The sequence below is a fragment of the Cyprinus carpio genome, chromosome A4 (assembly GCF_018340385.1).
Source record: "Cyprinus carpio isolate SPL01 chromosome A4, ASM1834038v1, whole genome shotgun sequence".
In the NCBI taxonomy this organism is placed as follows: domain Eukaryota; kingdom Metazoa; phylum Chordata; class Actinopteri; order Cypriniformes; family Cyprinidae; genus Cyprinus; species Cyprinus carpio.
The window spans coordinates 6,740,377-6,762,688 of record NC_056575.1 but is presented as its reverse complement, the minus strand read 5'-3'; the positions used below and the strand labels follow the sequence as shown (position 1 = coordinate 6,762,688).

General features: G+C 37.1%; 3 protein-coding genes and 1 long non-coding RNA gene across 9 annotated transcripts in view; 2 read left to right on the top strand and 2 right to left on the bottom strand.

The window, feature by feature from the left end:
* Window positions 1-884: 884 nt before the first annotated feature.
* Window positions 885-9,409, bottom strand: LOC122139780. The gene is made up of 8 exons (XR_006156526.1): window positions 9,274-9,409; window positions 7,834-9,158; window positions 7,441-7,663; window positions 7,192-7,341; window positions 5,808-5,903; window positions 5,381-5,513; window positions 2,478-2,534; window positions 885-1,091 (listed from the first exon to the last, which is right to left on the bottom strand). It is a non-coding gene; the product is annotated as an uncharacterized LOC122139780 (long non-coding RNA).
* Window positions 4,757-10,348, top strand: hcfc2 (host cell factor C2). 2 transcript variants are annotated; one of them, XM_019073178.2, is made up of 15 exons: window positions 4,757-5,015; window positions 5,336-5,484; window positions 5,590-5,750; window positions 5,839-6,047; window positions 6,150-6,234; window positions 7,239-7,345; window positions 7,446-7,673; window positions 7,756-7,959; window positions 8,105-8,160; window positions 8,249-8,276; window positions 8,638-8,669; window positions 8,767-8,898; window positions 8,993-9,178; window positions 9,251-9,542; window positions 10,211-10,348. In XM_019073178.2, the coding sequence occupies exons 1-15, from the start codon at window positions 4,856-4,858 to the stop codon at window positions 10,288-10,290; spliced, it is 2,109 nt and encodes a 702-aa protein (XP_018928723.2). In that variant the 5' UTR covers window positions 4,757-4,855; the 3' UTR covers window positions 10,291-10,348. The 2 variants fall into 2 exon arrangements, with proteins under 2 accessions (XP_018928723.2, XP_018928722.2); XM_019073177.2 differs by having other exon boundaries at window positions 8,249-8,306.
* Window positions 10,349-11,477: 1,129 nt separating this feature from the next.
* Window positions 11,478-14,376, bottom strand: nfyba (nuclear transcription factor Y, beta a). Of its 4 annotated transcripts, none has more exons than XM_042739001.1 (7): window positions 14,248-14,376; window positions 13,329-13,431; window positions 13,083-13,216; window positions 12,702-12,899; window positions 12,401-12,479; window positions 12,090-12,169; window positions 11,478-11,946 (listed from the first exon to the last, which is right to left on the bottom strand). In XM_042739001.1, exons 2-7 carry the CDS (start codon window positions 13,420-13,422, stop codon window positions 11,914-11,916), a joined length of 618 nt encoding a protein of 205 aa, XP_042594935.1. In that variant the 5' UTR covers window positions 13,423-13,431; window positions 14,248-14,376; the 3' UTR covers window positions 11,478-11,913. The 4 variants fall into 4 exon arrangements, with proteins under 4 accessions (XP_042594935.1, XP_042594942.1, XP_042594951.1 ...); XM_042739008.1 differs by having other exon boundaries at window positions 14,208-14,262; XM_042739017.1 differs by lacking the exon at window positions 14,248-14,376 and adding an exon at window positions 14,090-14,229.
* A 3,477-nt stretch (window positions 14,377-17,853) lies between these two features.
* Window positions 17,854-22,312, top strand: part of chst11 (carbohydrate (chondroitin 4) sulfotransferase 11) — a 38,854-nt gene continuing 34,395 nt past the window's right edge. Inside the window, exon 1 of one of the 2 annotated variants that reach the window (XM_019073176.2) lies at window positions 17,854-18,111. In XM_019073176.2, the coding sequence (XP_018928721.1) occupies window positions 18,009-18,111 (103 nt within the window). In that variant the 5' untranslated portion in view covers window positions 17,854-18,008. Of the gene's footprint in view, window positions 18,127-22,312 lie in introns of both variants that reach the window. The other variant, XM_019073175.2, reaches the window with a different exon arrangement.

The window sequence follows — 22,312 nt, the reverse complement described above, 5'->3', positions numbered from 1 at the left end:
TACAAACAATCCAGTCCATCAAATAATGTTTTGTGAAAATCTGTTTGCAATAAACAAATTCTTCCATAAGATGTTTTTAAACTTAAAACCTGCCACAATCTGGTAAACAATGAAACGAAACAAGATTGAAGATGAAATACAACGTCTTTAATGATCCACAGAGAGGGTAATCCACACATGTACACATCCGAGTAAACTCAATACCGGACAACCAAAGACTGAGCAGAGTACAACTTATAAGGGGAATGTTAATGAGGATAATGAGGGAACTAAGGAGACACAACTGGGAACTAATCAACAATCAAGGAAAGACAGAAACTGGATCACAGGGGAACCCCCCCACCCCTCCAAATAAAAAAAAAAACTAAAAAAAAAACCACACAGACAAGTCCATAGTTCTGACATTTCGCCCCCCTCCCGGAAGATGCGTCCTTGCACCGTAGGCAACAACAGGAGGAGGCATAGGTGAGCTTGGGAGGAGGTTCTGGTGGAGGATGGACCACAGAGACCACGGAGGGAGGAGCCAGGGAGGAGACGACGGAGGGAGGAGCCAGGTGGAGCTTGGAGCAGGAGGAGCCCAGCAGGACCCAGGCCACAGCCATAATGATGGCCCAAGGTGGAGCTGACTGTGGGAGGAGCCAGGGAGGAGGAATGGCCACTGACTCCAGGGGGCCGATCAACGGCGGTGGCGCAGGTGAAGGAGGAACCCGAGGAAGAGCAGAAGAGCCAGGGTAAGGGGGAGGATCTGGAGATCCTAGATAGAACCAATGGCGCCGGCGACCGACACGGAGATGTGGATCCGGGAGGCTGCGGTGGAGCCAGAGCGACAGTGGACTGAGGTGGAGCCGAGGGGGTGAATGAGGTTGAGGTGGGGGGATGGAGAAGGTGAAGCCAGAGGAGTGGAGTCCCAAGGCGCAGGATGGTCGACACCAGACCAAGGCGGAGCCGGAGGAACTGGAGGAGCTCTGTCGCTCTATGTGGCGATGGCTCGTTGGTTGCGGCGGGCTCTGGCGTTCGATCAGCACATCGAGGAGATGGTGGGCTGGGCTCTGGGTCCGGAGTAGAAAGCGCAGAGCGGGTCATCCGGGTAGCTGGTGATGTTCCATAAGGGCAACACAACAGAAATAAAAAGACTGAGAAAAAATAAAAATATAACATACTGGCTCAAAGATTTTTGATTGATAGGTCTCTTCCAGATTCAGACACATTATATTAGTAATAATGGCATTGAGATCAAAGAAGGATTAAATATAAACTTAAGTTATTTTTATTGGGCTGGTGAGCAGTGGGAGTAATCTTTCCACTGTGCTGACCAGTGTCTGCAATCTAGGTTGCATTGTATTCCTCAGAACTAACTTCACTTTTCTGAGCTGTTCTTGCACCATAAATGGCAATAATAAACCTTTATTTTTAAGAGTGTAGTGGGGTAACAGGTGTAGTTTATCACATTTACTATGAACTTGCTCCACTAAAGTTTCACTTATCTACGGTTTTAACTTATTAAAAGTCTTTTTATAAAAGATACGTAAATTGCTTTAAATAAAATCATCTGCTAAATGACTAAATGGAAATAAAAAGTATGCTTATGTTATCTTTATTTCAAATAAATACCACTTGATTTAAAACTGTGATTGATACAATGACATTTTAAGTGCGTTTTAGGTGTCTAAATATTTTGGGGGGCTACTTATGTGTGTGTGTGTAAATCTGATATAACACACCGCTATAAATGTAGAAGGGTGATCCTTTACATCTGCTTCAATCTCAGTGCAGTTTACATTTAAACTCCCTTCATCTCCCACAGCTTTCCCTTATCTGCTTAAAATGAAAACCCCAGTGGCTCCAATCTGCCAATCCCAGTCTTATCAACCGGTACGTTCAGGCTAAGCCAGGATTCGAACAAACCACATCACATAATGCCGGTTTCATCCTCGGACCTGAACACCACTGGGAAAGCAATCAGTGTTTTATTATACAATTGTAACCCCATTGACAGGTAATATCAGACTCATCGTTTAAACTAAATGTTGTGGATGGGTAAAGTCTGCTTTGTCAATGAGTCAGCCCAGAGAGATTCTTTGTTTTTTAGGCAGCAAATCTAATAAAGGCAAGGACCATGCAGACTTAAAAAAGAATGAAAATATACTGTAACTGAGAGCCAGGAGGTTCCACTAAAATAGGTGCAGAAACACATACAAACACAACAAACTGAACCAGGGTATCATTCCAAGAAGAACCTTTAACATTCATGGAATGTTCTTTATAGTGGAAAAAAGTTATTTAGAATATTTATGTTTTTAAAAGGTTCTACAAACCTTTGACTGAAAGATTCTTTGAGGAGCCAGAAATTATTTCTCTATGCAATTCTGTGAGAGCACCCTTCTGGATGTACCTGTCACCTTAAATTATAGAGTGAAGGAGGCCTTTTTATGTGCTAAGTATTTCATTAATGTGTCACCTTCTCTTCAAACACTCACATTGTCAGCATACTGGTGTAATTGGGATTGCAGCTGTTACCTTATCCTCACATGCCCCTGAATAACAAGAAAAGTTAGATAAGTTCAGGTGAAGTAAATGATAAAACTTTCTCTCTTCAGATTGATTCCAGAATGTCCATTCATAAACACACTTTGTCAAGGATTGGAGCCTTGGTTTAAAGGAATATTCTGGTTTAAGCATCTCTGACATGCTGCTAATTAAAGTAAACAAAAACGTGTCAGTACTTCATTTGTAATGGCGCACCATTTTCCCATAGACACAACACTAAATGAGTGTTTCAAGGATATCAAAGAACATTACTTACTTTAAACACAATCAGTTTGAATGAATGCATTGTTGTTCTATAGCTTGGCTCGAGCCTAAACAAAATGTTACATTATTTCGCAAGGTTGCCAGGAAGGATAGTGCATTGTTTAAGACAGGAAGTTTAGCTTAGGGTTAATGGGGGAGAATCCAAAATAGAACAACTTTCATCATGCAGCTTGCCTACTGAAAGCTTTCCTGCTGAGCTTAATGTCTAGACGACGAGAACAAACCCAACTCTACATATCCAGAATTCTCATACGACCCTCCTAATGGCTTCCTATCTTCTTCACTTCACATCTCCACATCCCCTCATTATTTCTCTGCTTTTTTTCATGAAATGCCAGCCACAACACAGTAATAACTTGGCATTACAAGGGGTCAGTCCTGAACAACAGACTTCTTAGACAAAATGTTGTCATTCAATTGTTTTTTTTTTTTTTTTTACTCTGCCATTGAAATTATTCTGTTACAATGGTGCCAACCGCTCTTTGTGTTTATCCTGGAATATGTCTGTGTGCAATCCTCCATTCCTCATTTGCTCAGTGACTGTTTTGCTGTGAGGCACATTTAGAAAGAGCATGTGACATTATTTCTATATTATTCAATAGATGTTTACAAGCTACTTTTGTCGTTTTCTCTTTATTCCATTATTGTAATTTGCAAAAACTTCTGTAGTGCTCTCTTTTCATTCAGAAGATATTGTTATGCAAGGACTAGCTGACAGCTTGTTCTCTATCCATCTTTCAATAGATTTTTCTCTCTAAAATCAGTGAAGGAAGCGTAAGCTGTCGTCACCCCAGAGAAGAGCTGGCTACCACACAACCCATTGTTTTTTTTTCAATGTAATGTATAGACACAGCTCTATAGATACTCTATAGATGTTTGCTTAACTCTTAAGGTAGCCTATTGAATGCCATGTATTTTATATTGCTCATTTATCTTTGAGTAGTGGATTTACTATTACATCATGGAACAATTGTCTTGCACAACCAAACAAAATCCATTTCAATTTAAAACACTGTTGTTAAAAGGCCCCACATGTGTTCTGGCATGTGCACATTTGCTTGACTCAGAGAAAATGATTTATGAAGGAGAACTTTAGACATAAACTTGCACATAAATTCAACAGATTTTTGTTTATCGTCATAGTGAGATTTTCCTTGGACAAAAAAGGTCTTGATTTCATTACCATGCCTCTGAAACCCCCAAATCCTCATATAGACTTTTGCTGACCTCTAGGTTTCACATAAGATATTACAACTTAAACACAGCTGATGGACAGTAGATCTTCTGCTGTTCTGATGCTTTTAAAGCCAAACTGATATATATTTTATCTTTGGTTAAAATTAACTATTAAGGATATCACCACTCATGGATAACATATTAGCATTTTCGAATTTTACAAAATCTACCTTACTTGTTGCACATACATTATTATTATCTGATTTCAAATAATCCTTTTTTTATTTATTTTATTGGTTTAATGTCAACATAATAATTATCAGATTTCAAATAATGCTTTTTAAATTATTGGTTTAATGTCAACAGCACTTATTTTCTTTACTAAAATAGAATATTTATGTTGTAAACCAAGTATCCTATAACCTATATGCTATATTGTATTTAAATATTTAAAATGTAACAACTGAATATTTTAAATAAGTCTATAGGCCTACTACATGTAAAAAAACAATGTTATAATTTAAATATATATATTATATTAAATAATTTTAATGATAAATGTATAACATCTGTTTTTGCAGATTGTGATAAATGTAGCTTTTCTTTTTTATTTAAAGTCTTTTCCTACAGTACTTATGTACACATGTAAAAGCATTTGGGCTCATTTACTGTATTTTTTTTTTAAATGGGAGGAGCCTAAGAACCACAAACTGCTCCGATTTGTCGAAAGTGCGCCGCCTTTTGGTCACGTGATAAGCGTTGAGCAAATCACATTCACGCTTTCACGCACGGGGAAGAGCTACTAACTGTTTGCATGTAGTCCGCTTTTATTACATTGCAATTGTGCAAAATCAAACGCATATATATTATGATTAATAAGGGTCCCATATGGAAAAGAGTGCGGTCTTACGCTGGACCTGTTCCGAGGGCGAGGCATGGGCACCGGGCCGTAGCCATACGAGAGCTGGTGGTAGTGTTTGGAGGTGGAAACGAGGGAATAGCGACCAATCTGCATGTTTATAACTCGGGTAGGGCACTAAATATACTGCATAGTACAGTGGATGCACAGTTTATAAAACACATAGAGACCTGACTTCAGATTGCATGTAGTTCCCAGCAATTAATTAATTGAATTACTGTAACAAATCATTGGTTAATATACATTAAAATTGTTAGAAATGCTACTTAACTCTATCATGATGTTTTCATATTCATTCATGCTGACTGGTTTATGTAATGTTACATTAAAATAGCTAGAAATTCCATAATTTTTTTTTTTTTTTAATTCACATGTAATGCTGATGTACACAATAATGCATTAATGAAAGTTATAAACTACACATTTCAGTGACAAAGCAGTGGTTCCTGCCAGCAGTGAGAGGCGATATCCCACCTGGCTGTGCCGCTCATGGGTTCGTTTGTGAAGGCACACGGATCCTGGTGTTTGGTGGGATGGTTGAATTTGGCCAGTATACCAACAGCCTCTATGAACTGCAGGTGAGCACTTACTGCAGTTCAGGTGATACCTAAATTAAAACATTAATAGGTCATGATTGTAGTGCACAGCTTTGGGAGGGCCCTGAATTCTTACTGTTCTTTCAGGCCAGTCGATGGCTGTGGAAGAAACTGAAGCCCCGCCCACCAAGGAACGCATCACCTCCATGCCCACGGATTGGCCACAGCTTCACTCTTCATGCTAATAAGTGTTACCTTTTTGGTGGAATGGCCAATGACAGTGAAGACCCAAATGGCAATGTACCAAGGTGTGCATAGTTACATGCATTTATTCATGTCAAATTCAAAAACACATACATACTTACATGGATGATGCACGTTTGTGTTTTTACGCAGATATTTAGATGACTTCTATGAGCTGGAGCTGCAGGTCCAGTCTGGCGTTAAAGGCTGGAACATTCCTGAAACCAAAGGGGGAGGCCCGTCAGCCAGGGAATCCCATAGTTCTGTGGTGTACTGTGTCAAGGGTGGAAGTGCCCCAAAGCTCTATATATTTGGGGGCATGTGTGGGCACAGACTGAATGATTTGTGGCAACTAGACATCGGTAAGGCCTTGTTCATATTGTTAAAAATAAAAGAGCTGTATGACCTCTATCTCTTTTTTATAGTAGTTCATTTGATTTAAGCTGATGTCTTAATTATTTCAGAGACTATGACTTGGTCATTGCCTCCAACCAGAGGTCAGCTGCCACTACCCAGGAGTCTGCACACCTCCAATGTGATTGGAAACAAGTAATGCCACAGCCTGTTTCTTTTTGATTAGATTAACTGTAGAGAGCTATTCAGTTTGTAGTCCTAAAAACAGGAAAAATAACAAAGCTCTGCATGTAAAAAAATAAATAATTTGATGATGCAGAGTTAAAAATATCAATAAAAACGTTTTTTTTTTTTCACAAAACAATAATGATTTCTCATATTATATATATCAGCTTTAATGCACTCAATACAGTCAAATATCAAGTTTAAATAAAAAAAATGTTCAAATATATAGTTTAACTTACAATCTGCAAAGGAGTAAAGAAATATGTTCAAATACTCCATTTAATGTCAAATAACTTGAAATTAATCTGTAATTTTCCGTCACTGTTTAGATTCTGTCGCCTCAGGATTAGGCATAAAATATGTCTTTAGAATAATTTATACATGTGGAAATCAGATGAGAATTGAACAAATAATTGTAACCTGACCTGAATTAGGAATCATGTCTTTATGGCAGTTCTTCTGCTGATTAAGGGATAATACAAGACTTCTTCACCTTTCAAATTGTTGTTGAAATCAAAAATGCTATAAAAAAACCACATTGTGTTTTGTGAGAAAGTGTGACATTCTATAGCAAAAAAAACACTATTTTTGAAATCAGCATCGCAAGATTCGTTAGAAAAAAGTATTGGATTTCATTCAGCAAATATGATGCAGGGCAGTGCAATTAGCAGTTTCATGTCACGTCACAACGGTTTCAAAATTCCCATCTGAGAAATGATTGAGGCTCTTCATGTAATGTTAACAAAACTGCTATTCAGAAAACCCATTAGAAATCCATTAGGGGTGAATTAGCCTCTAGATGTCAAGACTTAACAGCTCCATTGTCCATTTCCTCTCTCAATTTCACTTTTCAATAAAGTCAAGATGTTCAGAGATGGTTCGACAGTCAGAACGGTTATTATTCCATTGGCTTGTATATAATTTTACCTCACACTGTCTAATTTTTTCAAAAATTTCTCATCTTCTTGTTGTAGGTTATATGTGTTTGGAGGCTGGGTTCCCGTTGGAGAGGCAGAGGACGCACTTGCCGCAGATGGAGTCAAGTGGGTCTGCACCAGCTCTCTTTCCATGCTAAACCTTGGTATGATCAAGAATATTACGTCATTCCTGCAGCTAGATAATCTCAGAAATTGCTTTAATAACATTCAATGTATTATCTTGGTATGGTTTGCTTACTGTAGACACAATGACATGGCATGACTTGACACCGGAAGAACACCAGCAGCGATCGGCTTCAGGTGAACAGTTAGTCGAACAGGAAGAGGGTAATGCACACTGGCCGAAAGCACGAGCCGGACACTGCGCAGTAACCGTCGGAACTCGACTTTATGTATGGAGTGGGCGAGATGGATACAAAAAGTACAATAACTACCAGGTGTGCTGCAAAGATCTGTGGTACCTGGAAACAGGTGAGTGATAAAGGACGACAGTCATTAAATAAAGTTTACATCTGAAGTTTGAAATCAACAGCTTGTCATTTGTTGTGTGTAGAGAGACCTTCCTCTCCTAGTGCAGTGTTCCTTGTGAAGTCCACAATTAATATGCTGCATGTCGGCTGGCGGCCCCTACCTGCAGCTGAAAGTTATCTGCTTCAACTGCAGCCAATCAAATCTCCTCAGTCCACTTCCTTTGAACCGCAGACCACACCAACTCCTCCACCAGACACTGGAGACAGAAAGGAATCTGTACAAATCGGTATTACAACTTAAACATTTGGTATTCCCTGGTGTTTTGAACAATGTTGTTGTTGCTTGAATTTATTCTTGGAAAAGAAGAACCCTGTGTATGTTATTTATAATTTAAATAAATGCTATTTTATTTATATTAATTTTCTGTCTAGACTCCCAGGCAAGTGCAGATGTCAAAGTTAGAGGAGAGAGAGAATCTTCATTGCAGGTCAGATTTCTGCATTTTAGTGGAATTTATAAATTCATTTTTATATATATATATTTTTATTAATCTCACAGAGCCTTTCTCATTTCAGGAAAGCATTTTGAGGCCAAAAGCACCAGGTGAGGACGGGGCAGATGTCCCAGCAAAAGGTGACAATGGTAGAAAAGCGAACACTACTTGTGATGTCTAGTTTAATATACATGTTTATTTCCACTCTTGCATTCTCACTTTTGAACTTTCTATGTTGGACAATGATTTAGTCTCATACATATACATACCTGATGATGTATTTTTAATGTGCATAATCAAAGATCAAGTAGAGTAGGTGTTTCCGTGATGCCATCAAATGTGAATAAAGTTGGTAAGCTGAATAGTGCATGCCAGAAAGGTATAAGCACACACTTACTGTGAACAATGGATCTGTTTTGGTAAGATTTTACTGTGGTTTTTCACTCTTACTGTTTATGTTCTCATTCACAGAACGGGACATCTCTCCAATACCATTCCGAAAGGTAGAGTCGAGTGTTACAGTGCGTTTCTGTACTAAAGCGTATATAAGTATAAAGCAGCTAAAACACACTGACACATTTACGCCCTGTGCCCTTACAGTCCAAGGACTTTGTGTGGTTTGATGTGGGTGTGTTTAAAACACTGTATTGCGAGGCTACACACTACTTCCTGCCTTCTGAGGACGGTGACATGGCATCGACCCTGTCTTGTCAAAACTCATCTGACAGTGAGGTTTGTCTGTGGTTCTGGTTTGGTACTACTACACCTAATTGTAACAGTTTCCAGTTGTGTCAGTGTGTTTTACGTCACAGCTTCTGTCCGACAGTGGAAGTTGCCGGGTCCTCATTGTTTTAAGGATCGTGAGAAGCAGGAGTTGGCCTCAGGAGTCACATATAAATTCAGGGTGGCCGGACTGAACAGCCGTGGCCTGGGTGACTTCAGTCCCATCAGCGAGTTTAAAACCTGCCAGCCTGGATTTCCTGGAGCCCCATCTGCTGTGAAAATCACTAAGGTACAATCATTCTTCTCAGTGGTGACAAACATTTAGCAAACAAGCACTTTAGATGCTATGTCATGATTTCAGGATAAAGATTCGGTGCATATCACCTGGGAGCCTCCCACCTCTCCGTCCGGGAAGGTCACGGAGTATTCCATGTACTTGGCAGTGAGGAAAAGTCGAGGGAACAGCATGGAGCGACCTGGCGAGCTGGCCTTTATCCGAATCTACCGCGGTACCAAGACCTCATGCACAGTCAGTGAAAGCCAGCTGAGCAATGCACACATCGACTGCTCGGCACGACCTGCCGTCGTCTTCCGAATCGCTGCCAAGAATGAGCAGGGCTACGGTCCAGCCACTCAGATCCGCTGGCTGCAAGGTGTGCAAGAACTTTTAAAGCTTTGACTCATGAGCGTACCTATATCAAATCCTCATTTTTCCTTGTGTTGATGTAAGTCCTAATGAACAGTAAGTTGGGGTGGGTCTCATATAGCCTTAAATAGCCTTTGGTTTTTATGTCAAAGCCATGAAACACATATATATGCAAAGTGAATTCAGTTTCATGGCTCTTTAAGAAGAATTGCTTGTAGAAAAACAGCAATTATGGCATTTCAATTCTACATAAACCAATCATAATTTCAATTAATTAATTAAAAATATTTAAGAGCCAACTTACCTTTATTATGGCAATGTTCATGCTGTTGATGTTTACTGGCCAAATATTTGATCAAAAATACAATAAAAACAATAGTGTGAAATATTATAATTTTAAATAGCGGTTTTAATATATTTTAAAATGTCATTTATTCTTGTGATGGCAAAGCTGAATTTTCAGCATTATTACGCTAGTCTTCAGTGTCACATTATCCTTTAGAAATCATTCTAATATGCTGATTTGCTGCTCAAGAAGCTCAATTTCATGCCAAATAAAATAACTTTTGTTAATTCCTTTAATTTCCCAAATGTCAGAACAGTAGTGTACACTACAATATAATCTTAAGTGCAACATCCAGTCCATTCCTAACAGCTGAACGTGTCGTCCTACAGATGCGAGTAAGCTGAAATCGTCAGTGACGAAGGCAGAGTGCAGTCCTCCAGCAGCAGAGCCTGACACCACCTGCAGATGAACTCTCACCCCTGATGGTCGGCCAGCTGCTCCATTGACTCTCTTAATACTTCAGGACTGCATTTCACTCTCTTTATTATTCCACAAAGCCTTTTGCCATTTTAATTTAACTCCTATGATGACTGACCCCATTCCACTGTGTTTTTCTAGATCTCGATTGCCTTTTAATGTCATGGTATTGTTTATACTGTAAGCTTTAGGTTTATCAGTATCAGTCAAACTGTTCATTATCACTGTAAAATGTACATTTTACTTTAATACTTTTTATATTGAGTAAAATTTTTTTTTTATGGACTGTTATAGCCACAGACAACACTTTTTTTTATATCTCCAAATCCATACTATGGTTTTTGTGAGCAAAATTCATTCATGCCTTAATGGAAAATGAACTACTTCGCCATATCTTAAACTGCATGTACGTTCCTTAAGAGGCTCTTGTATTTTTAAGAACTGCATAATTGCCAGTAGTTCTGCCAGTTTTTTTATTTTTATTTGATTGAGCTGTTTTTTTTTGTTTTCCCGAAAAGCCATCCAGGTCTTACTCTTAACAAAATTTTTAGTTTTGTTGCCATTACAAAAACATTAATTCTACATTGTGCTATAAAAGCTGAAATTATGCAATTTGGGTTAAATATTCAGTGCATTAAACATATTAATACATCTACTTTAACATTTACCCTGCACAATTAGTATAATCTGTCTCCTGGGGGATTTGTAATATTGCTTCTGCAGTTGTACATAAGAGATTATATCTGTATTAAGTTCCATTAGCATGCCACTAACCTAAAGACCTACAAAGAGTATTAACGACAGATTGTGCCATTTCAAACAGAGCTCTTAAATACATTGTTTGTCAGGAATGTGATGCACCACAACCTTTTATTGATCGCAAAATAATCTTTGATTATTTTGGGATTTCTTTTTGTGACCACTTATTTTTTTTTTTTACATCTGTCCCACAACATTTTGGTAAAATATAGAGCATTATTTGGCGTACACTCCCATAATGATCTTCTTGTGTAGACTAAAATTTACTAAAAAAAAAAACGTATTGCAATAAAATTCAGTTGGAAAACACTTATTGACAAAAGAATTATTTTATCAAAACAAATTTGTTCGAATTAATTTTTGGTCTTGACCATTTTTATCAGTTTCTTTTTTTAAGGTCTTAAACAAAATTCAAACAAAGACAGGTCACTTTTTTATTCAAAGAATCAACATAGTCAGTTCAATAGGTTAATTAAGATCAAATGTCATATCAAATTAGAATTCCCTTAATTCTGAGAATGTAAATTGTCAATATGGCCTTTCTGTCTTCCCACTGCCCCATCCCAAACTTTAAAAATTATTAAATACAAGGAACCCCCCCGAAAAAAAGTCATAATTTGGTGTGGCCTGTACCAAGCAGACCAATCAAAACAAACTGGCCTTAATATAATACTGAATGAATTACAAGACATAACTTTAGATCAAATCAGCCTCCTGGCAACAGGCACTTTTGTTCCTGCTCTGGTAACCGGCCATCTCTTGGTCTTCCAGCACTGACCTGAAAACTTTGCAAGGCAAGAGATAAGTCTGTCTGGACACTGGACAGGCTACTAGATATATTCGCGCCGGTCTTCAGTCATGAGAACTGTATCTGCTGCACACCAGGGATCTAAAGGAGCAGAAAAAGTTTTAACACCGAGCATAAATAAAATTTACTAGAGAAAATGGTTCAGTGTCAGATTTTATTATTCGAACGTCAAGAATTTTCAATGTTATATCAGTATTTTAACATGGGTTGGTTTGCAAACTAACCTGCTGGTACGAAGTGGTGTATACCATCACGTTCTGTTGCTGGCCGTCTGCAGTGATCAGTCCTGCAGGCAACTGACCGGCTGTAAGTTAAAGTAAAACAACATTAATTCACTACGGAAACCTTTTAAAACACTAATAGCTGTAAATATGCAAGAGAATAGTGCCGTATGTTTTGATTGCATAAAATTTTCTGAACAAGGCACTTGCTAAAGAGTTTAGATAAGTCTCTTATGTCAACTCTGAAGGAAAATACACATGCATGAATCAAGCTAAAAATAAAAAAATATATATTATATATAGTTTGCACTTACTGAAACTTTCATCTGTAAGCTCTTCTCCAAGGCCTTCGCTGACTGTAACCGGAGTGATTCCTTTCTCACCCTTCATTGCCTTGGAAACATGTATATGTTACTTCACTTCTAAACACAATTTGTGCTTTAAAAATGATATTTATGATGACACATGCAGGTATTGCTTTTCTACAAATTACATTCAGCAATATTCTGCAAGCGATGTCTCTCTCAAAGACTTGTATTGATGTTATTGATATTGGTGTTTTTAGACCACGAGCTGCAATTTATTATTCATTTTGCACATATGAGTGAGTAATACCTCTCTGAACTTCTGCAGGTAGAGTTTAAGTGGCTCCACGTACATGTCAAAACCCAGAGTGGACATAGCAAACAGGATGTCCTCTCCGTTTATGGTCTTGCGTTTCTCTTGATGGCATCTCTCACTGGCCTCAGATGTCATGAAGCTGATGAACTCACTCACACACTCCTGAACACACTCTTTTGCATCCTTTGCTATCTGTGATTAAAAAGAGAGATGACAGGAGCAATCAAGGTTACTTATACATAAGATTAGGATTTTAAATAGGTTGCACTCAAAAATAACAATTTCTAGTTAATAAAATATATTGAAAACAGTTATTATTATTGTTATTATGAGTTCTCTATACCAGGAAACATTTTTAAAATTCCCTGATATTACCTTTCCAGTCTGTGGGATGGCATTCTTCATGATGCGGGCGACATTTGCGATGGGAAGGTAGATGTCCTGTTCTCGGAAATAGTCTTTGCTGCCGTTGCCATCCTCATGGTCATTGAAACTTTCATCCCCATCATCTGCACAAGAGAAAAAAACATGACAATGGACTATCAGACTCACCTCATAATAATCATGTTCTTCATTATCTCTACCAAACATTATTTATTTATGGTGACGTCATGTCCATACCATCCTGGGTCTGTAAGACATATGTCCCTCCGGTCATATACTCTCCAGTTATTCCTAACTGAGTGGTATCTGTGGTGCTGCTGTCTCCGTCCATCTGAAAACACTAACAGGACAATGAGGGTTAAGACATTTATTCCAATTACAGCTTTATGATGGGCAAAAAATATACATTCATGATCCAAGACAACTAAAATAACCCATCAGAGTACAAAAAGTATTAAAAATAATACTGAAAACCCATATTTAAAAAAAAAAAATAACCATATATATAATATTTATAAAACATTTACACATTTAGCAGACGCTTTTATCCAAAGAGAAACAAAAAGGACACTTACAAAAGAGGAACAAAAAACGCAATACACAACAGAGAAACTAGATTAAGATACTTTTTTTCAACAAATATATTTACAAAATATAACTCAAATAATAAAATTAATATGCAAAAATACGCACGTGGCTCTGGGTTTGTTATTAATAAGTTAATAATTGGTCATATAATGATTTGTATGTATTTCTGGCAGCCTTTGTTTTAATAGCTACGTTAGCAGGTTAGCATCGTAACAGCTCACGCTTACGAACTACACACGTTAAAAAATAAGAAAATAGCTTATTTGTGAACAATTCGGATACTTTAATCAGAAATTAACTGTCTTCTTTTTAATTAAACTTGTTGTTTATTAAATGTGGTTAGATGCGGCTTCGGGGCCTCGCCTGCATGTAACGTTAGCCTCCATCTCTACACTCAAATTATCCCTTACCCATCCTCAAACATTCATTCTTTTAAGACTTCCTGCATTTAACGGCTGCTTCGGCCTGGTAAAACCCGTAAAAACCTAGCAATATCGGTCTTTTCCACCCGTTAAACACGAGAATTACCGCTGAAGTAGATCATTTGACCGGAGCCATAAATACAAACCTGACTCGCGCTCGCGCTGCAACTTGATTGGACGGAAACGGGGCTGCGCGCGACAATTTGTGCCCGCGCTTGTGCACGCGCGGATATAGGTCACCAGAGGGCGCGCTGGAAACGAGAACGTGAATTAAAACCAACTAAGAGCTTGCATTTATCGACATATCTACGTTCCTTTTATCTAACAAATCGATTTTATTGACCTTAATAATTAAAACGTTGTTTTTTCATCATGTTCCCTTCATTTGGTTTGATGACATGATTAGACCCATCATTACTATGTAGGCCTACACACATGGGTAATTATCATATAAATTAATTTTATGGAAATAGGTGGAAATCCTATACATACTTCCCTCTAATTTCACTTTCCTTCCTGTTTTCATGTCTCTGGTAAAGATAAATGGTGCTAGAGCTCAGTTTGACTAAAGAACCGAATGAGGTGAATTTTAAATTCAAATGCAGTCTTTGTTTATCACTACCAACTGAGAATCCTTTCATTTTCTGGATTATTTGCTTCATATTTTTTTAGTTTTTTTCCCCCTTCATGAGTGAATAACGCACCTATAGGTGATGCTTTATTATACTTTAAAAGTATAATATATATATATATATATATATATATATATATATATATATATATATATATATACAGTACAGACCAAAAGTTTGGAAACATTACTATTTTGAATGTTTTTGAAAGAGTTTTTCTTCTGCTCATCAAGCCTGCATTTATTTGATCAAAAATACAGACAAAAAATATAATATTGTGATATATTATTACAATTTAAAATAATTGTTTTTTAAATTTATTATACTTTAAATTATCATTTATTTCTGTGATGCAAAGCTGAATTTTTAGGATCATTATCACATGATCCTTTAGAAATCATTCTAATATGATGATTCATTATCAAAGTTGGAAACAGTTCTGCTGCTTAATATTTTTTCAGAACATGTGATACTTTTTTTAGGATACTTTGATGAATAAAAATTAAAAAAAAAAAAAAAAAAAATTTTCTATGTTTTTAAAATATAAATATTTTGTAATAACATACACTACTGGTCAGTAATTTGGGGTCAGTAATTTTTTTTTCTTTCTTTTTTTTTAAATAAAATCAATACTTTTATTCAGCAAGGATGTGTTAAATTGATAAAAAGTGATAGTAAAGAAAATATATTATTAGAATATATATTATCAGAATTTTTTTTTTATTTTGAATAAATACAATTCTTTTTAACCTTTTATTCATCAAATATATTAGACAGCAGAACTGTTTCCAACACTCATAATAAATCAGAATATTAGAATGATTTCTAAATGATCATGTGATAGACTGATGTTACATGTGACACTGAAGGCTGGAGTAATGATGCTGAAAATTCAGCTTTGCATCACAGGAATACATTTTTTTTTTAAGTATATTCAAATAGAAAACTATTATTTTAAGTTGTAATAATATTTCACAATATTACTGTTTTTTTTCTGTATTTTTGATCAAATAAATGCAGGCTTGATGAGCAGAAGAAACTTCTTTCAAAAACATTAAAAATAGTAATGTTTCCAAACTTTTGGTCTGTACTGTATATATATATATATTACCAGTTTCTGACTGCTTGTGATACATTCTTGTAAGAGTATTTTACCAGATACTTGTACAAAGAAGCAGATCTTTCCTAAGAGTAGCATTTTAATCATAGCCATTAGTGTACAGTAATAAGTTAACTAATTGCCTACAGTCAAATAAAAATATAACACAATTTCACCCCCATCCTGGATGCCTATTTTGAGTCTAAACTGGCACCAAAGCTACACTTACAGTCACAGGCTGACCACTAATAACTGCATTTACCAGGAGTTTCCCAGCATACATTTTATGCTGTAATTTCTCGCTGTACAGTAAAAATTCTCTTTTCTTCTGCTCACATGGTCTCAGGGGACATCAAAACCATGACCTTGTAATTCTGACCTAATTCCCTGAGCGCTTCCTCTTGGGAATGGACACCCCAGAAAGTACCTCTAATCAGCAGGTCCCATGCAAAATCACTCATGAATTTTAAACGTTTCTGCTTCACTCAGCACTAAATACTGTGGACCGTGAATGCATAATTATATTAGCGACTGCTTATTGAGGAGGAAATGTTGTGGCAATTTATATGCATGTAAATTAAGACTTAATTTTCAATTTTGAATTGCTACAAATTCTTCAGCACTCACCCAAGAAACTTTGAAGATTATGTTGCGACATTTATGCCTGTGATAATCTCGTTAATATGGATTTAATTTTCTTTTTGACTTTCAGTTTTTACCTATGATTAGTTTCTTCTCTAAGTCTCAAAAGTCATTTCTGCCATTGTGATTGGCTTTGTGTTGTAAATGCACACTTCACCACAGGGGGACACCGGCTGAACACTGTTTGCCTAAAGCTGGATAAGCAAACTGGTGTATAACAGGTTGAAACTCAGTTCGTTTTCTAAATTTAAAGGCTTCCAATTTATTAATCTAAACAGTGTGTTGATTTATGGCTTTTCATCTGGAATAAAACTGATTTTAATTTACATTAATAACCCCTGTTGGCATATATTTAACGGTCTATGTGTTTTTTTTCTGGTCTTTCCAGCTTCTGCATTATTTACCAGCACATACTCACAAATTTTCCACCAACCTGACCACAGTCTCTTAATGTAGATTGGGATTTTTAGGCCAGTAGTCCATGCTCTGATGAACTTGCTCTTGTAAATACATGATGAATGAGTTCAGTATTACTGCAGTTCATCATTTAAGAAACCAAATGACTATGCCTTTCGACTTGATGAGGTTTAACTTAAGGATTTTTTATAATTTTTTTTTAAATTTCCTGTTTATTTTTATTTATTGTTGTAATAATAATCCTTTCTGCTGAAATGCAGTTTTGTTAAATGAATAAATAAATAATTAACTGAAAGCTACTTCTTTTCTTATTACACTGTTATTTTTTTATGCATGTGCATGTCGTTTCTATTATATGTACAATATATAAGTTAGTAGTATTAAAAATAATATTTTGTTTATATGTGCATGTAGTTTATATGATACAATGTATAATGTATACATTAATAATATTATTATTATTATTAATTATAATAATAATGTTTCAGCTAAAATTCAATTTTATTAAATAAACAAACGAATAACAAACAAACCTTCCCATATTGTTTGAATCAGATTTACAAAATAAGAACAATAGCTACAATATATGGGAAATTTTACACTTTTTCAGGTATGCAATAACCATCAAATCCAGTGGCAGACTTTGGTTTGAGATACTGGGTCATATGGATATGTGAAAGTGTAAAACCACTAACTAAAAACCTTCAGTTTGATTGCAATGCTGGCATTATTTTTTAAAGAAACTTAAATTTACTTTTTGATCTCTTTGAATTGTTGTAGAAATTATAATTGTGACTTTGAAAATTCGTAAAAAGCGAATAGAAATGCGAAGAAAGTATTAGGACAAGTCAAATGGAAACATAGCTGCTGTTATAAGATAGAGATGAAAGCATTTTTAGAGTGTGGGCGTGCTCATTCAGCGCGCGGCGAGAGGGGGCGGAGTTTCGCTCGCCGCTGTAGTCTAGTGTGCGGAGGAAGGTAGTGCACTCCAGGGAGCTGCACTGAGATCTTTGAGACGCGGACGCAGGCGGCAGCAGCGAGAGCATCAGCATCAAACACAGACCCGCTGTACGGGGCTCGGCAGCCTCCCTCCGTCCCTGTCTCTCCGTGCCCAGCCATGAAACAGATGTTACTGGACCTCATGAGGATGAGTAGGATCTGCCGGATGGTGCTGGCCACTTGTTTAGGATCTTTTATTCTGGTCATCTTCTATTTCCAAAGTATGTTCCAACCAGGTAGGACTTCGTGACGGTTTCATCTTAAAGCCTTTTAATCGATTTAAGATGCCCTTTTGTAGCCCGTGGCATGGTGATTTAGTGTTGAAGAATGTTATTAATAATCAATGAGCTGTTTGAAGGAGCGCATATCGATCAGCAGCAGCGAGTGAATGATGTACTAACTCGCATCAAAGCTCCAGCTGCCTGTAGCCTGTTTATGTATTTTTAATCTTTTACTTATATGAAACACAATGAGCAGAGCCCGGGTCCGTTGTTTAGTGTTGTGGAGGGACGGTCATTGTCTCCGGTGGCCGCTATACAGTAGAGTCACTGTACTGAATCAAAGATTCAAACATAGGCTACATAGCCTACATCAATACTGACACACAGCTGACATACATTCTGTTCATAACAGTTACTTATGCTGATGTGAAATTGAATGCTATGTAAAGTGGATGAACATATAGGCTAAATCAAAAGATATCTATGAATATACCGCAATATTCGTGTATTGTGTAGATTGTGCTTTACTTGTTGAGCAATTTCCTTCACGGGACAATCAGTCAATCAATCAATCAATCAATTAACCAATCTATCTATCTAGTCTAAACCCACTGGAACTGCACATACGTTGTGCATAGAAAACATCTGGAAATTGTTTTCTACTTATTTAGGCTTTTTCAAAGTACAATTTAAAAGTTCTATCTATCTATCTATCTATCTATCTATCTATCTATCTATCTATCTATCTATCTATCTATCTATCTATCTATCTATCTATCTATCTATCTATCTATCTATCTATCTATCTATCTATCTATCTAGTCTAAACTGGAACTCCACGTTCGTTGTGCATAGAACATATCTGGAAATTGTATTGATGAATGATGTAGAATGTATACTTACGCCTTCTGTTAGACTTTTCCATTGTCATACTCACCAGTTTGGTTCATCTTGACAAGATGACTTGTAGCATGTCATCTGTTTTTGGGGGGAATTCCTATGTGCTGTGGATGGAAGATCAAGATAAGGACAATGAAACCTTGTGTTGTAGTGCAGTGGAGAGTAACCGCTGTGGCCAGATAACCGGCACAGTGGAATGTGTCTGGAAGCGGTGAATCATCAGCATCACCAGCATGTGAAGGTTCTCAGCAGTCCGCTGGAATGCCCATGTCATCATCGTCTCACTCAAAGGGGATGCTGAAACAAGACAGAGGAACTGATGAGTTCAGGCACACTCATCCAGATCTGCACTTGATGTTTCACAGAAGATCAGAAGTGCACATTATGACACATGGCTTCTTGCATTTTATTGATTTAAAGAAATTGTTCAACTGAGAAATGAAAACGTACTCACCCCCGGCCATCCAAGATGTAGATGAGTTTGTTTCTTCATCGGAACAGATTTGGAGAAATTCAGCGATACATTACATGCTCACCAGTGGATCTTCTGCGGTGAATGGGTGCCGTCAGAATGAGAGTCCAAACAGCTGATAAAAACATCATAATAATCCAAAAGAAATCGACAAAAGATTCATCATTAAGAAATTTTTAATCTTTGCTTCTGGCTAAATTATGAGTCTTCTATCCAATATATTTTTTTTTTCTAGTGAAAAAGTTGTGTATGAATTTGGAGATAAATATGCACAGATCAAGGACTGTTTACAAGCGAAGACAGTCCAAAACATCAACAACAGGGAATTTTCACCGGAGGAAGCATTAATATGGATTATGGACTGGTGTTTTGGCAAGAAACAAACACACATCTTTTTGCTTCATAAGACTTTAAGTGATGGACTGGATTTGTGTGAAGTACTTGTGGATTATTGTGATGTTTTTATCAGCTGTTTGGACCCTCATTCTGACGGCACCCATTCACTGCAGAGGATCCACTGATGAGCAAGTGATATAATGCTAAATCGAATCTCCAAATCTGTTCCAATAAGGAAACAAACTCATGTACATTTACCTGCTCATCTCAGTTTTGAGCAAATTTAAATTTTTGAGTGGTCTATTCCTTTTTTTTTTCAAAGCATCACTGGGGTGCAATGGCATACCATGATCTGTTGTAATGTATGGGCATTTTTAGCACGGTGGTACGAGCAGCTGTTTCTAAACACATCTGTGCATCCCACATGCTTATGAACAATGTCTAATACAACAGTCTCCCTTATGCTCAACATTGGCTTGACAGGTGCTTCAGTTTCCTCTTCCGTTTGTGTGTGTGTGTGTGTCTTTGGCAGCATGCCCTTGCTCTTTTCTCCTTTCCTCCCCCATGTGACCTGATTATGCACTCTAGCCTACAAACATAGCCTGAGAACACACTGGCACAGCACGAGACACACACTCACACAGGAAATCGCCAACAAGTGGACCTGAGCAGTTGAATCATGGGCTGACATAATGCTTCAGTGTGTTTATAAATATGATCAGAGAATGAGAAAAAATCAGGGTTACAGTGATTGGGTCCAATTTGTAAACACCTAAATACTTTTGATTTCATGAGACCTAATACAATATGCATGCTAACATGATTTAATTTTGAATAAATTAGCTTCATATTTCTGCTTTTAAATCCTCCAAAAATTAGACAGTAATCTCTTTTAAAGGAACTGAGGGTAAACTATTTTCTATGGTAATCAGCATTTGAACCTGGAATATTTGTATAATATCTCAAATATTTTTCAAAAGAGGTCTGTGCTCTGATATGTCAATACACAAAAGCAAAAGCCAGAGATTTCAATATTTCTCATCACATTTCTGTATGTTAAATTTATCTGAGCTATGCTATACACTTTAATAGCTCAGTTGTCTCTATTTTTAATTCTCGATATTTAATATTTTGATATTTTAATAATTAGGAATTTTAGAAGAAACATCTGAGAAAAAGATATTTAAATGAAGAATAAGGGAGAACTGTTGATAAGAGCAATGTCAGAGTAATACAGTTTTGCTCTGGGCAGGACTGGAGAGATAGAAGGAAATATGGGGTGGAAAGGAACCAAAATGAATTGAGATAAGAGATAAGGAATGTCTGCGGGGAGCTCAACATTTCTTAGGGGTTGGTTACTCAGGGCCAGGACGAGGTCCCAGACCAGCAGACCAAAGAATCCCGGTTCTTCCTGAGAGCTTAGATAAGGCCATTTTTCTGCATTTGTGTGACTGACTTTGACTGATGTATGGCAGTCTTTCTTCTTCATCTTCCGTGTCTGATGAGGACTAGGTTTATGAATGATAAAGGTCACGCCAACGTGGAAACAAATGGCATACCAAAGCTCAAATCACACTCTCTGTTTGCCGTTGAGCAAGTGTTTGCCTGCCAGTTCTGAGCTCACTGTTGGTTTTTTTTGGTCATTTTTTTGAGAGTGCATATGTAGGATATCCTGTTTGTGTGATCTTGGTGGGCCTGTTGTTTTTCGAGCTCTTGCCATCAGTTTGCACACACCCACATGCTCAAGCTGGTCCCAGAGAGATGTAGACACTGGTACAGCTGGAGTATTAACATTTCAGAATACATTTCAATAGTTTAATCATATGATATGCTGTCATAATGTTTTTGTATTACAAATAATAAAATATAACTGTAAAAAATTATATATATATTGTTATCCACACACACACATACACACACACACACACACATATATACTGTATATATATATTTTTTACATTTTATAACTGTATATATATTATTTTAAAATTGTATAAGCCAGAGCCAGAGCTTGTGTTGTTGGAGCCCATCAGACCAATTTAGTTAATATCCATCTGCTGAAACGGATTGAATTTGTGGCTCACACTCCCTGATTCATGTTTTTGGGTGGCTGCTGCTATCACACCTGCCTCCAAAACATGCAGCGTATCTCCAAAAAGCTTGTATCTCTGGAGAATGTCAACTGTAGGAATCCCCAGCATATCTTAAAGGCTTCCTTGTTCTTTCAATTCGGTTGATGTCAAAAGCCACGCCTGCAGAAAGACGGGCACACGCTTTCTGCCCATCTGTCTCCCTCTCTCTTGTCCTTTCTGTCTCTCCGATGGTTAACTGTTCAAATAATTCCCAGCGCCGCCATATGTGTAAGATAAAATGTATGCACATGTTTGTGGTTTATGAGTCAGCCCATTAGGCTCATTAAGCCCAGTTGGCACTGTCTGCAGCGCGTTGTCGTGGGCGGAGCCACGTCTTAATGATGGAAAATGGCAAAAGTGT